Below are 15,789 nucleotides of genomic sequence, written 5' to 3'. Positions count from 1 at the left end.
ACCTGTTGTAGGGACAACCTTTCTTATTGCCAAAAGCGGCACGGATAAGAATAACAGACCAAGTTTCAAGGATGAGAATACCAGACCAAAAGAGAAATAAAATGTTGAGTGAAAAAGAATGGGATGGAATTGATGTGGCCTAAAGAACGAATGCTCAGAGATGTCAGATGTGCAAACACATATCAGGACATCACACACTCCGTGACTGTATGCATCCAAACTTCAAACCAGTTACTGTGAAGTTAAAAAGCAATTGTACATCGGATTCTTAACTGCTCCTTGACTTGAGGACAGCCTTCGCGGAAACTGCTTCAAAAGAGAGCTTGTTTGTTGTATCCTCTTCAGAATACACCCTTGAGTAATGGTAGGTGACCTAACCAAACTCAATAAAGAATGTGTTTCAGATGAATGACACTTATTGGTGACTGGAATTCACCAGACAAGAGCTTAAGCAGCCTTCGTGCAGTGGAGGGTTGAAGAGCCAGGTCCTGTGGGTTTTACAAGATATTTAATGATTAGCCGTAAGACAGATGGAGATATTTTCTCCTTCCCAAGACCATTCAGGCACCTGGTAGAACACTGTACTCTAAAATTACCCGGCAGTAGTGTCCATCTATAGGAAGATACATTCCGTGCTGAAGCAAAATAACAAAAGTAAAGCAATAACAATTGAACAACAATTTTGAGTAAACACAGCCATTCAACTTCAGAAGCCTCTCTGCAGTGGCCACAAGCTTGGCCCTCACCGCTGTCATTTTTCGTACTACACAACATGGCACAGGCATTCTGTCAATTCAATGACCATCCCATAAACCACTGCAGATCTGGGCTTCTAGCCATACTTGCAAATGCCCCCTCCAGGCTTTCTCCTCCATTTCTAAAAGGATGTATGGCCTGATGTAGTAATCCCGGTTTCCAAACCAGGATATGGAAATTGCACAGAAACCAGTTTGTGAACAGGGATGCAATTTGCTATTCTACCTTTGTACAAAGAGGTTGCATGATCATCGCACATCGTTTTTTCATAGAGTGTCCGGCATAATTATCAGTTAGGAAAGTCTGATAGGCTTTTGAATTGGCTACAAACACTGGGATGGTGACTTGCAAGGAACAGCTGACCTTCTATTGAGGTCTTTGCATTTCCAAATGGAAAACTTTTTTTCCCAAACAGGGAGAGATGCTACTTTTAGAAAACTAATTTTTCAGTTTTGAAAGACATCGGAGAGTGCATGCAGTGTTTCCTCTGAGCCCGGTTTGCTCCTGCTCCCCTGAAAGAATTCACAAAGGGGAAGCCGCCAAAATTCAGGTGTCTGTATGTGATCAGTGGACCTGTCATTATGACTCACAATTACGAGGGGACGGCCCTTTCACACTCCCTTATAATTGTGATTTGGAATGAGTCGCAGGACCCCTTTTGTGAGTTGAACAGACTATTCTGACTTTCAAAAGGGGTTTAGTACACTAAAAACACGATTTTTCTCAAATCCTGCAATTTATGTGAATTGCATGGTCTGCGAGAAGAATTGCAGGGTTTACAACAGCAAAAGAGTGTCACTCATCATTTTCCTCACTTATATTTGCCCATGGGACTCTGTATTGGGAGTTTTCTTGGGACTCTTACTTCTGTTGCGCCATCTTTTCAGGTGCCCAAGGCATGTGATGTGGAACCCATACAACACATGCCAGCTCTTCATCCAGCCTTTTTTGGGATATTTTGCTGTGCGCTCCATCAGCACACCTTAGACCATTTGAGCTCATACTGTTTGCTTCCTTAGAAGTCACCTCCTCACGGGGTACAGTTGATTTGAGTAGACAAAATAAGAATTATGGATAAACAACTTTTTAAAGACTGTTCTAGTATTCGGTTCAGTCAAACCTTCAAAGCACCCTACCTCTTTCACAATCTGTAAATCAATGACATACTTACTAGTCCCCAATAGGCTGTCTCATTCCTTCAGCTTCTCTTTCCTTCATAAAAATTGAAGTGGTACACCTCACTTATATCATTCTAACATTTCAACACAGCCATTTTTAAGGACAGGCTGGTGAGTCAAATCTGCAAAAATAAGTGGTTTTACCATTGAGTACCAATAGCAGAGTATCTATCCAATTCAATGGCAGTAGCAACAATTATACGTAGTCTGATTAAAATGTTGTTTAATAGCTCTAAATATTTATGCCTGTTATAGACGACTGCTCCACTTTTTAATATCCATCGACCCTGGGCACTAAACATGTCCATACTGGATACTCCTAATTGACAGTGCTACGGCAGGTACCCATTCCCCCTCCATGTAGTAGTGCTGCTTTGCTGCTTTTAGTTGCTTCTGCTGCTTCAGCTCTCTTGTGTGGCTGTCAAGAACTAGGTTTCTTCTCGCTGTGCGTTGTGATGCAACTTCATCCATAGCTCATCAGACTTGAGTTTCCCTTGCACCTTATCTCTTCTAGTGCCTCACCATTCTGAGTGTTGCTGCATCAAAGCGGTGAAGATTCACTTGTATCTTACTGAAAACATGGCAGGTCCACTGACATTCCTCCTTAGTTTTGTTTGAATATCTGTCTCCTTCTCTTCGACCAACTTCTTTCCTCTGAACCTGGAGGAGCTCCTTGCCATGTGTCTCAAAGATTTCCCACATGAAAGAGAGACTTCTTTCTTGTCAGCTCTGATCCCTTACACTACTATGCTTTTTGTCTTTCTCCTTCACTGATTGATCCAGCTGATGGTTCAGTTCCCCCTCCTACATGGCAGTGACCACCCACTGTCATGCCAAAGGCTTACTCCTACTCCTTACAATGTCCAAATCTCCAGGATCACTAAATTTAGTCTCTGGATGGCCATGGAGGCCCAACTTGATGTCTGTTTCTCTGTCTACCACAGGACCAGCTTTAAACCACTTGCTGACCGCCTTCTCTCAAGGTTTCACCTGATGTACCTTTCTCTTCTTTGCTCATGAGCCGGTCCAAGTGATACTGGCCCCACGGTGCAGCGCTTCAAGTCTTCCTGGCTCATTTCCTTAATCCATTTGGATTCCATCTGCCTACCTATGGTCTGAAATGGCAGCCATTGTGCTAACAGGACAAAAAGTCTTCTTTATCACTGAGCTTATTCCATTAACCAACCCACATTCTATCCAGCAGAAGCGCTGGCCAACCTCCTCTCTAGTCCTCTTTTGAACATGAGAAGATTTACAAAATAACTCCTACTTTGAGCTGTGACAAACCGATGTGCTCTGCTGTTGTCGAAGTACGTAAAATCCACAGCTTCTTGCAAAATCAATGGGAATCGATGAATTCACTGCATTGAAAGTTACTCGGTAGGGGATGAAGGCTTTTTTATTAAGCAACAATGTGCAAGCATCCTAAAGTGAATCAGAGAAAAGAAACAGACCAATATTGCACTCAACTTTGCTCAGCCATACACAATCACCATAGTTCCCCAGTAGATTTGTAGTTTCGTATTCAGCACGTCTATTTTATATAAAATCTTCAAGTGGTCATGTCAGCAACTCAGGGTCTCGTGAACACTAGTTTCCTGAGGAGGACAGGTGGCAAGAGTAAACACTTAGGTGGATGAGTGAGTAAGTGACTGAGTGTGATGATTTGTGCAACCAATACAGGAGAATCGACTGCCCCATGCCACCATCAATCAAGTAGATTTTCCCTCCAATTGCTCTATACATCACCTGCTTAGAGTCGGTCACCTAGCAAGACTATTGTGGGCGGTAATGCGTGTAAGAAGAATGGACAAGAGCCCCTATATGGGTAGTAAAACAAAACCGCCATCATTGGAGTGCAGTGGTCCCTGTAACGCTCCAGGACACCCTTGGCAGTGTATGTGCTGCACCATTGATTGCTAAGCTCCTACTTACTCATCATGGGGCGTGGAAATCAATGAGGCAGAAACACAAGCCTGTGTAGAGAAACACATATTACAATACACGTGAAAAATATAAATGAAAAATGCCCCGGCATAAATCATAAATTCAAATGCAGAGTATGATATTCTACTTTCTACTATTGTGAGAGTAGAGGCACCATGACTCACTTGAGCTTCTAGTGATTCATGGCCTCAGGCCCCTCCCTACAGTGGTAGCAAGTTGCATATTCCCATGCAAGCCAACATGGAAGGAAAACAAGCATGTCTTGTGGGTTGCTTTTATTCATTCCAGATTGGCTTGATCCCAAGTTTTAGGTGGAGAGAAGCTGCTTTATATGGAACACTGTACAATACCACCAACTGCAAATCTGCTCACCTCAATATCTGGTTTTATAGCTATATTTTTAAGCACAGGATTAGCACACTGCCATCCACGCCGAGCTAGAAAGTGACAACGCTTTTTCCTGACTTTACAGCAAAATATTTAAGCAGAGGATTATCAAGTTCCATCCACACCAATCTGAAAAAAGACAAAAGCCTGTTACCATTCCAGGCACAGTGTTGCATTTTTGGAGTGGTAAAATACCATCCAGTCCAACCTTGAACGAATAAAGGCAACCCCTGACACACACTTGGATGCTTTCCAGATTGGTTTGGATGGTATTTCACCACTCCAAAGCTGTAATTCTGTGCATACGACTGAAACAGGCTGCTCTATTTCTGTAAAATTAGGAAATTAAGTGTTTTACAAGTAACAAGAGATAATTGAAATTGAAGGTTAAAAAACAAGTGGCCAGAGGTGGAAAGACACTGGTCAGTAAACCACCCCTGTGTTCCACCTGTAGACCCATGCAGCATGTCCCCTTTCCTTGCTATCCATCCATTATTAGTTATGAAACCAAACCCATGCATGTAGGTGGTTCACCAAAAATCACTCAGACCACGCCTTCCTTTTAAAACCGTTCAAAATACCAACATGCAGTGATTTCTAATCCGCAGTAGAGTATATATTTTTCAAATAGAGAACATCAGGTTTAATTCCTATTAGCCTAAATCGACCATACGGTGGCAGCTTTTAAAATCGACCTAGAAAGGACTCGAACGTGAACAATAAATAAGGCACGGCCCACTGTCCTTGTGGCCTCTTAAACAACCCTGGGGCTCTCAGAAATGTTGCGAGCCTCTTTGCCTATTTTGCAAGCCTCCATGTCTGACGACGGGTTAGCACCTGAAAATGTCGGATGTTAGGTTTCCCTCCCGTCATTTCTCGACCCCTCCCTTACTTCACACCTGCATTTTTTAGGTCGAGCATTCGAGACCTCTTGTATATACTTTAGTATATACTTGTATATTAATATATACTTATGTGTATGTACTTTGTGGGCTCTGGAGATCAGCCCTAGGACTTGTCTGCTTCCGCTTAGGGACTTTTATTTCTTTTCAACTGCCTCTATTTAATTGTCTTACTAAAAACAGACAAGTAGTGGTCAGTAAAATACCAGAATTGCTTTCTGCTGAGGGACTTGAATTTTTTTAAACGTTAATGGCAACTACATCTATTTAACTTTCTTGATAGAAAACGACCAGCAGAGGTCAGTAAAATACCAGAATCACTTTAGCATTCTCTAGATTTCAGTCCATAGAAATTGTCTTCCACGAACACCCATAGACAATAATATTTTTTTAAATCTTGTATTTTCAGTGATATGACCACCGAAGGCCCGATTTTGGTGCTTACTTTCCACCATGTTAAAGAACAGTAGATGTTTCAGCACCCAGGCTGATGTGCTGCATAGCTAAATACATATAAGGTCCCAAAGGCGAGACCGATTGCATTGCAAATGCTTGTTAATATAGTGATTCCTAATACAAAATGTAGAGGAGTAATAAATCACATTGAAACTAGCATTTCTCTGGGACCTCATCTGCTGCCTCCCCTTGTTGGTGCGGAGCAGTGGCTCAGTTGACGGTGGCATGAGGTAGACGATTTAAGGAGTCGTACTTTAAATTCCCGCCAAATGTTCAAATACCATTTTAACATAAAAAGAATGGCTCCTTGGGTATGCGTTGATCACGGACTATGTGTAAGTGTGCACAGGGCTTGCATTGCTGCGGATAGAAATGGAACTTTGATGAACGAATGTGGAGCATGGAGGAGGGACATCGACACAGTAGGAGAGAGGTGCCCTGTGGGGAATAGCCGGCCAGTGTAAGAAACCAAGCCAGCCTTTCGAGAATGGCGGAGGCAGATAGGCTGGGTTAAATGACAGTACATGCAGAAAGGGAGAAGCAGAAGGTTGATGAAGAATAGTATGGGAGAGACAGTGGTGAATGGAAATCATGCTGAGAAGAAGAGATGGGAGAGCCTGTGGTGAGTGAGGGGCCGTGATAATGAGAGGTGGAAGCCTGCAGTGTAGGGACATGACGAAAATGAGAGAATTAGTGCTTGTGATAATCTGAGGACCGGCTCAGATTGAGAAGGGAGGGCAGAGGCACTGGAATACATTGACATTTATATGGGTCAATGTGTGGGTGGGTAAAAGAAGGGACAGTATGAAAATTTTAAAAATCATGGTGTCTGGGATAAAAGGATGACCTTGAAGAGACTCGAGGTGACTAGAGTGGCTGAGCAGGGCGTAGAGATGAAAATAATATACGAGATACGATATTTTTAATTAGAGGAGGCATTTCCCAAACCAAGATGGCCGCAAACCTCAGTGATCTCATGTGTCTATATCGGGTCTCAAACCTTGGTGCCCTTTTCCCTAGGAACCCGAGCTCTTCCGGTGCCGCTGACAGCTGTTGCGCGATGATTATAACCATAACGTGTTCTTCACTCTCTTTTTTTTCTCCTCCTGTCTCCCTCCCACCTCCTCTCTCTCTCTCGCTCCCTCTCTTACTAGGAGTCTTCCGACAGTTCCAACACCACCATTGAAGACGAAGATATGAAAGGTACTGTGACAGCGATGGGGTTCGCCCTCCCTTCTTTCACAAATTCTGCTTCTAAATTGCTACTGAGCCTTGATATGAAGCCAGGGCGTGTTATTATTGTTGTGCTACGTATCTCGCTTCTGTCAGCACGCCTGCGGTGCAAGAAACGTCTGTGTAAAGGGCTTGAGCTTGGCGGTTTCTGCCTTTAAGTAAGAAGAAAATACACATCTCCTTTGAAATTGTGTGAGAGCTCGGTACTAATCCTTTCACTGTCTATGGCTTTATCACTTTCTAGTTGGTAACAGTTCAATTTGTATACGCATGAATGACACAAGTGACACCATATAAAAGTAAATAAAGTCGAACTCCCCGAAGTCCCAGCACCAAGGCCTAATTTCAGATCTATGTGTAAACACACCAGAAGCCGAGAACGTCTTTAACATCACATGCGTCCCCAGCAAAGGAGAATGCAGCACGCGCACAGAAGAGCGGCTCGGACGAGCTTCCCTATCCCTGCATACAGCGAGCACAAGGGCTGAATGCACTGCATGCACACCTCGGAGGGATGGGAGGTCTTTGCAACGCCCCCGCGGCGTAACCTAATGCAGTGAGTTCACACCCCCGAGGCTAAGAGCTTCCGGTACACTAACTCATCATATCCTACACCATAGCCTATTGCAGCGCATGCCGACCTCCGCGGAAGAGGGCAGGGCCTCTCTGTAAAGTAACACTTCATCTCAGTACCAGCTTTATGCGATGCTTGCCTACATCGGCGGCAGATGGTTTGTTTCAGTAGCTAACACACGACCCCACCAACAAGAGCTTAAAGCAATGTCCTCCAAGGCAGGAGCTTACCGATCAGTAACACACAATCAACCGCACAAGGTGCGATTTCTGCTCATCAAAAGGCATGGCGCTTAGTTATCACTGTCAAAGCACCCCCAGCATATGATCCTAATGGAGTGTATGCAGACCACAGAGGAGGGAGCTGATCTATCATTAATAACTAACAACCCACCCCAGGACATGCCCACCACAGAGGTGGGGGCGGGGGGGGGGGGGGTATCGATCACTAACCAATCATTTCAAGTGCATGAGCCTAATGCTGCCCCGCCCACCTCGGAGACAGGGAGCTTACCTGTCAATAACAGGCCATCCCCAGAGAGGTAGGAAACAGATCTGTCACTAACTGGCCATGCAGAGCAGTGCATGCACAACCCAGATCACTACCAAACCACCCGAGCCTAATCCAGCGCATGGGCCCACAGAGACAGGAGGCATTCGTATCACTAACGCACCTCTCATTAAACCATCCGCAGCACAAACGTCGAATAGAGTTCGACAAAACAATGGGAGCTGATTTCCAACTAATAAACCACCCCCAGCACAGTAGTCTAGTCTAAGGCAGTGTGTGCATAACAAAGAGGCAAAAAGTTTTATCACCAACACAATATACCTAGCAATAGCGCCTAAAGCAGTGCACTCCAATAACAGGGAGATTCTCCCTCACTAATAAACCTTCACCAGCACAGCCTCTAACGCGGGCCATATACACAACTGAGAAAGAGTGTCTCTGTCGCTATTACACCCTCCACAACACAAAAGCCTATTGGAATTCATGCACGTCCCAGAGGCCGACTGATTCTGTACCATAAATTCTCTCCAGCACCAGGGCTCGAGTCGGGGGTACACGCAGGTACACGGCGTCCCCCCACTCTTTGCACAGGGTGGACGTCGTCCCCCCTGCCAAGAAGTTGGGCCCCACAGAAATATGCTGAACTTGTCCCGGTGTAATTTTCAGACACGGGGACCCGTTCAGCAGACACTGCACCAATAGTGCGCAGAGGTTTAAGATTTACATTTAGGCACTATTTTATTTCTGATATAGCGCCAGGTCGTGACGTCATGGGGTCATTTGCATACTTTCTTACTTGCTAAGTCCCCCCCACTTCTTTTTATAGGACTTGTGCCCAGTCCAGCACGATACTAAAGCACTTTATGCACACCACAGAGGGAGGGATCCTCTATAATCTCGAATAAAGCAACGTAGCAAGAGAGCCCGATACTCTGTGTCAAGGGACCTTGGCAACAGTAAGTTTCCTACGAAGTTCACAAAAAGTGTAAATGGTAAGAGGGTACCAGTGATTAAGGTAAAGTGCCACAGAGGGACACAAATAAATAAACACATGGAACCTTGATCCTGTGTATTTCTCCACCTCAGCATTTGATTCTGTGCAAGGACCGGCATTAGCCGGGCTGTGTATCGGCAAAGTACACCCCCTTTCGGCCATAACGATTTAAGGGGCAGAGCGGTACTGGCCTAAAGAAAAATCTCTAGTTTCTTGCAGGGAAATGCTTTTCACAGACCGCTAGGGCAGTGTCAGGGACATAATTTTAGGAAGAGGTGACATTACTGACACTGCCCCAGCCCTAACAGCCTTCCTCCTTCGCTTCATCATCACAGTTCACTTTCACGATTTGGTGGGACTATTTGTAATAGGGTCTCCTCCGTATGGCTAGATCCGTCTTTCATTCAAATGATGATTTCTGGGGTGTACTTTTGCATAGTTTGTCATTATTGGCTTACCCATAGTTTGCCACACTTAAGCACTTCAGTAGTTTTTTCCCTCACAAGTGTTGGATTGTTACTACAGTCATTTAGCATGCCAGTGCATAAATTCTTCAGTTTTATTCTCATGTGCTCTGAAATCTTATCACAGTGATAACTTGCGAACATTGTGTATGCAACCTCATACCTGCTTAGCTTTTTCTGGTGAATAACTTGAAGCTGTGTCGCGTGTCATTTGAGAGTAATTTGCATGACTGAATACTTTGCTTACCTTTTCCCTTATTAGTGGTTCAACACAAATGACACCTTTGTGTAAAATGCACATGAAGGTCAAGATTTTCATGCACAAAGATCTTTTCGATCTTCGTATATTTTTCATAGTTTTTGTCATTAATACACAAAGTTCACAAGAAAAAGCATTGCAACTTTGCGCAGTCCTACTCAACACTGTAGTCACTTTTGGGTTGCGCCGGTTGGGTCACTCAGCAAAGCATATGGGTTTAAACACATATAGGAGATTCATATATGAAAGTAGTGTTTATTAGGGCTGGCCCGAGAAATGAAAGCTTTCCCTCACCTCCGCAATGAGCTGAGTTTAGGTCTTTTATGAAATGAAGTACAACGAAATGGAGGTGCTTAGTATTAGTGCCCAATTTAACAAATGCATGTGGCACGCTATACATACAAGCTCTGGCCTCCAGGGGATCACGACTTTCCTCAGAAGTCCTGCCCAGTCCTGTATTACTGGATTTGTATCAGAAGTAGGTCCTAGTTAGTTTTTTCAAATGTGTCACAACCTCGGATGTATGAGTTGGAAGTAACTATTCTAAAAGACAAAGGTCGGAGTGCGACTTATCCTAGCACTCTGACCATTGTCTTTTATCATGGTTTCATGCTCTCACTGTGTAGAACCTCCATTTGTACCTTTTTAATGTTAGTTTGCACTTATTATTTAATCTCACATGTTATGGCATTGTCTGTGTATTGTATACCCCATTTTCTCTTTTGCTTCACTTAACCTTTCCTTCATCCTGTTGAACTCTCTCTCGCTGTATGGCCTCCTGATTTCTATCTCTTCTGCACCATTCTTCTCTCCCATTCTGAAATGTTTTTCTCCCCTTATCTCTTACTCTTTATTTTGTTCTAGATTCAAGTATTATGCCTTCTCACCTTTCATTTTCTCTCCTCGCTCGTCTAACTTTAAAATGTTTCCTTTTCCATCACTTCCTCTTTTTTGTTTCCTTCTATATCTTCTTATCTGCCCTTCTCGTTCCATCTATCTCTTTCCCTTCCTTATTTGTTTTTCCGTCTCTCCAATGTTGCTTTGTCTCTCTTTCAGTTCCCCCTCATCCTAGTTTTTGTGCTCTCGCCCTCTTGTACTGTTTATATAAGGTCTCTCTTCCCACTCATTTCGCACCTCTCAGCGTATTGATTGATATCGCTGATTGTTTCTACTCTATCCCTGCCGTTTACATTCCTATCTCTTTGTCTGTCTCTTGCAGTCTCTCCGTTTTCACTCTCATTTCCTTCATCTGTCTCCTCATTATTTTGCCCCATTCTCTCCACTGCTCTCCTACCCTTCTAATCAGGTTTTAGCTATAAGGAGTCCGGTAGAAATAGTCTGTTGTTCATACATTCATCTTTTTTTCTTCCTATGTTTCCCTATCTCTCCTTTGTTCCGTTTTTTTCTGTCAGTCTCATTTAATCTTACCCTTTCCTCCCTCCATCCAATCATTTTCATTCATTCATTAATTTCAGGCAAGAGCAGTGACAGCAGCTCCCCAAAGAGCCAGTCGGGTTCCGGATCTCCTGCTGAGCCCGCCCCTTGTGCGCGTGTCCCGCTGGCCACTCCCCTTCCCACTGCTGCTGCCGCCGCTGCTGCAGCGTGTAAGTGAAATTAATACATGTGTGCTTCTCTGTTTTGATGGCCAGACTTTTAAGGCAAAGGGGGTAGTTGTTCTTGCCACAATGGTCCCAGAAGTGCCAACATTATCAGATCCCTAAACAATCTCATAGATTGGAACACCAGCGACAGAGCGACGCCCCCACAAAGATGAGAACCCGAGCAGATTAGGGGCTCAAGCTTGGTATTCACCAGAGTTCAGGCACAATGGTTCAAAGATAGTGTTGGGGAGGTCCTAAAGAGAAACTGCATCCCAGCTCCACTGACCTTTCACTGGAAATTTCCCAGTTTCACTTTACATCAATACAGACACTGTCTTGTGACAATGTAGAGACAGATTTAACGCACTTTGGACTTTCAGAGTCTAATGCAAAAGTTAATCTGTGGGAAAGGAAGAGGCAGCTTCACTTGAAGAGAGAAGCCTTTCTACCTGGCATGGACATCAACTGTGGGAGAAGAGAAAATACTGGGGTACCAAAGAGAGGTCTTGAGTTGTCTCGATAACAGGGGCATTCCGCAGGTGTAATGCACACAAATACAAAAGAGAGTGAGACAAATCTTTCTCTCTAAAGCAAGGACATGAGCTGTGGATCTGATGGTTCAGGAATTGATGACAGATCTTGCTAGGTCTACGAAAGTGGGTGTCTTTGTGGGAGATCCTGCAGGTAAGCAAAGACAAACCTGTCTGCCGTAAAACAAACACAAGGACTGACAGAGACTATAGCGGTAACGGGAGAAGGCTAGATCGGCCAGTCTATAAACATCTTGGGGTCAAATAACAAAGAAAGTATGCCAACATATGTATGGTGATTAACAAAGCTTTGAGTCGTGTTTGTTTTGTATTCACAAACGTAGCTGACTTAGCATTGGCTTTCTAGCCCTACGTATGCAGAGACTACGCATTGTGTAGGGAATGCATGCTAGGAAATTAGTAACATTTGCAAAACCTACAACGCTTGTATTGACTTTTGTTTCTTCATATAATGTTTTCCATGATATCTATTCACTTACTGCACACAAACAATTAACTTGTAACCTCATGAGGTAGTGTCCTGCGCTTTGCAGGAATTACTCTGGGATTATTCGGGTGTAATTACAAATGTGCAGATTAGTGGGCTCATATTTGTGAATGTCCACAAAATTACATATATGTGGGTGTTTACCTCATTTGCATTGTTTTCTCTGACCACCGATTTGAAACTCCATTATTCCACTTCTGTACAGTTAAGAGGAATTGACATATTCAGATCATATGCATACAGTGCATAATTTAAACTTTGAGCATATATGGATGCGTGGAAGAGCATTTCCTGCAGGCCAAACCCACCGAAGCCAACTTTCAAAGTTTCAAACCTCAAATAATCCTCGAAATTGATTGGTTGTTCTACAAAAGAAACCTCAAATCGTTGGGTTTTTCTTTCCATCCGATGGCTCTTTGAAGTTAGCTGTCCTACACCCCTTCCCCTGCGAGAAGGTTTGACTTTTCAATGTGTTTTTTGTTGTGGTTGCATGCAATGACTTCCTGCTGTCAAGTTTTTTTTTTTTAACTATTTAGGAAAGTTTTCCCCAGTTTACCTCATTTTCCAAACAATGGGTCTGGTGCCACTGTCCTCTAGTCTTAAGGTACAGATTATGCTATGTTTGTCCTGCATTTTCGGAATATCCCTTTCTCCTGCTTTTTTGTTGCTCTGAGCATCATATTAGGAGTCAGGTGGAGCCGTATCCGTGGGTGAGATACCGCTCTGCATGATCATGACTGGTCCGGTGTCCTCACAGCCGGATTTCCCAGGTGCAGGAACACCAGACCCAATATTATCAGCCAGTAATTCTGACCGTTCAAATCGCATGAGGCATAGTCTGCAGTAGCAACCAGTCATCACCCCTCTCCACTCTTTACTTTTTTTTTCTGCAAGTGGGGAGTAGTCCGTGCTCCCCACTGCAAGAACTAATCTTGCCCTTTCCTCTCCTACCTTCCCTACCCACTCCCTCCACCCACTGGCCCACAGAGAAGCCCCCTTACACATTTATCATGTGCTCAGAGGGAATACTGTGTGGAATATCACACGCTGATTCAGTATCTGCAGTGATTTCCCATTCTAAGGAGTTTTATTTGTAATTTACACTGTACTGGTGGGGTATTTTCGCAAGGTAACCTCATGTGTGTAGTTTGCACTACACTACTAACGTGCAACCAGCGACCGATGTGCATTAAAAAAAAAGTGGGAACCATGGTGCTGCACACAATTGGGTGGGGGGGTGGTGAGTGTCGGGACAGGATCAAAGGTGTGGCTAAAAAAACTAAATATTCTGTGACGTTTTTCGGTCTTTCAACTGCATATAAAATAATGCACATGAAATGGATAAAAAATGCAACTTAAGCTAATCAGTGGGAAATGCACTGTTGCACAGTGTCAAACCTCTATTAGTTAATGTACCGCACTAGCGAGCCACAGAATGTAATCCTTATTGGTGCAGTGGACAATAGTCACTTATATATGTTTAGTCCTATGAGCTCCTAGCATGTGATAGAGCGCACTGTGAATATGAAAGTCATTATTTTAAAACTGCAATGCACGCAGTATAAGATAGGCTGCTACAAAATGAGCAAAACGTTTTAAGATAAAGTACTTCCAAAATATTGTTTTTAGTGATAACCAGACTGTACGTAGTGCATTTAAAAAATATAACTGTTCTTTAAAAGCGTACACTTCACAGCTCAGCTAGTAACTCCCTTTCCATATCACTCAAAGAATACATTTGTGTCATCCAGAAGCTTACCACCTCAAATTATGAGAGTTGTTGTACAAGATATTTTAAAAATCTGTCCAAGGCAAACACACTAGCACACCACACCCAGCCAAGAAAGGTTACCCATCACCAACTCTGGCTTTGGTTGGAGAGCCTTAAAAAACGCACACATCTGCTACATTGTTAGTGCGTTGTAGACCATGCTGAAGGGTTAGATCATTGCAATTCCTGTTAATGTGTTTGTGCACTGTAAAGGCTGCTATGTAAACCTAGCTGATGTACTTGTGCATTGTAAACTCTATAGATGGTCTAACAAGTGCAGTAACAGAAAACATCGTAAGTCACGTTGCAGGAAACTGTCATGAATGCAAAGCCTTAAGAGATTTGATGTTTACCCACTTACAGTGCAGAACTTTATCCAAGCATACCTTAACGTTGGAATGAGTTTCACTCCCTTCATTACATGTGTTCAAAAAGGATGTATGACGTTACAACGCACACTTTTACAACGCATGCACTTAAAACGCATTTTTTACAACGCATAATCCATTACAACGCATGACATTACAACGCATGACACTACAACGCATTTTTAAAAAATACCTTTACAACGCATTTCCATTACAACGCATACTACCTTTACAACGCATACCATTACAACGCATAATATTAAATTACATTTAAGGTAAGTATTAGATAGTATAGGGGTAAAAATTACTTTTCTAACTCCAGGGGGTGCAACAGTAGGGTAAGTGTTGGATAGTATAGGGGTAAAAATTACTATTGTAACTCCAGGGGGTGCAACAGTAGGGTAAGTGTTGGATAGTATAGGGGTAAAAATTACTATTCTAACTCCAGGGGGTGCAACAGTAGGGCAAGTGTTGGATAGAATAGGGGTAAAAATTACTATTCTAACTCCAGGGGGTGCAACAGTAGGGTAAGTGTTGGATAGTATAGGGGTAAAAATTACTATTCTAACTCCAGGGGGTGCAACAGTAGGGTAAGTGTTGGATAGTATAGGGGTAAAAATTACTATTCTAACTCCAGGGGGTGCATCAGTAGGGTAAGTGTTGGATAGTATAGGGGTAAAAATTACTATTCTAACTCCAGGGGGTGCATCAGTAGGGTAAGTGTTGGATAGTATTGGGGTAAAAATTACTATTCTAACTCCAGGGGGTGCAACAGTAGGGTAAGTGTTGGATAGTGTAGTGTAATATTATGCGTTGTAATGGTATGCGTTGTAATGGTAGTATGCGTTGTAATGGAATGCGTTGTAAAGGTAGTGTTTAAAAATGCGTTGTAGTGTCATGCGTTGTAATGTCATGCGTTGTAATAGATTATGCGTTGTAAAAAATGCGTTGTAAAGGTAGTGCGTTGTAAAAGTTGCGTTGTAAAGGTTGTTCCCCGTTCAAAAAACCTGCAACAAGGAGTGACTAACCACTCGTGGAAAAACGTACAAGCACTGATGGATGTTCTTCCATCATGTTTATCAACGTTAACTCGTATAGCTGTAAAACCCCACAGTGGGCACACAGTTACTTGAGAAAAAGTAAGTCAAGGGCGAACACATAAGAAAAGCAATTTTAACTCCATTGGAAAATAATGTTTAACTGGGCCATTGTGAGCAGTTACTTGTCCTGATTCTGGCCCTCGGAGAGAGAAATAGTTAGAAGCATGGGGCATACTCGCACATTCACTTAGTGAACTACTGTCCTGTGTAATGCCATAGTACTTCTGCAACTTTGGAAGCCTTTCTTTGTT

At 43.2% G+C, this 15,789-nt stretch overlaps 1 protein-coding gene across 50 annotated transcripts in view; it reads left to right on the top strand.

The window, feature by feature from the left end:
- CAMK2B (calcium/calmodulin dependent protein kinase II beta) overlaps positions 1–15,789 on the top strand; it is a 925,878-nt gene that overhangs the window by 742,888 nt on the left and 167,201 nt on the right. For 40 of the 50 annotated variants that reach the window (XM_085635963.1, XM_085635953.1, XM_085635950.1 and 37 more), the window contains 2 exons: positions 6,781–6,829; positions 11,136–11,264. In XM_085635963.1, the coding sequence (XP_085492089.1) occupies positions 6,781–6,829; positions 11,136–11,264 (178 nt within the window). The remainder of the gene's footprint in view (positions 1–6,780; positions 6,830–11,135; positions 11,265–15,789) is intronic. The other 10 variants (XM_085635972.1, XM_085635971.1, XM_085635969.1 and 7 more) reach the window with 1 other exon arrangement.

This window comes from Triturus cristatus, chromosome 11 (assembly GCF_964204655.1).
Source record: "Triturus cristatus chromosome 11, aTriCri1.1, whole genome shotgun sequence".
Classification (NCBI taxonomy): Eukaryota; Metazoa; Chordata; class Amphibia; order Caudata; family Salamandridae; genus Triturus; species Triturus cristatus.
The sequence above is the reverse complement of the archived record's forward strand: the minus strand, read 5'-3'. Positions and strand labels throughout refer to the sequence as shown.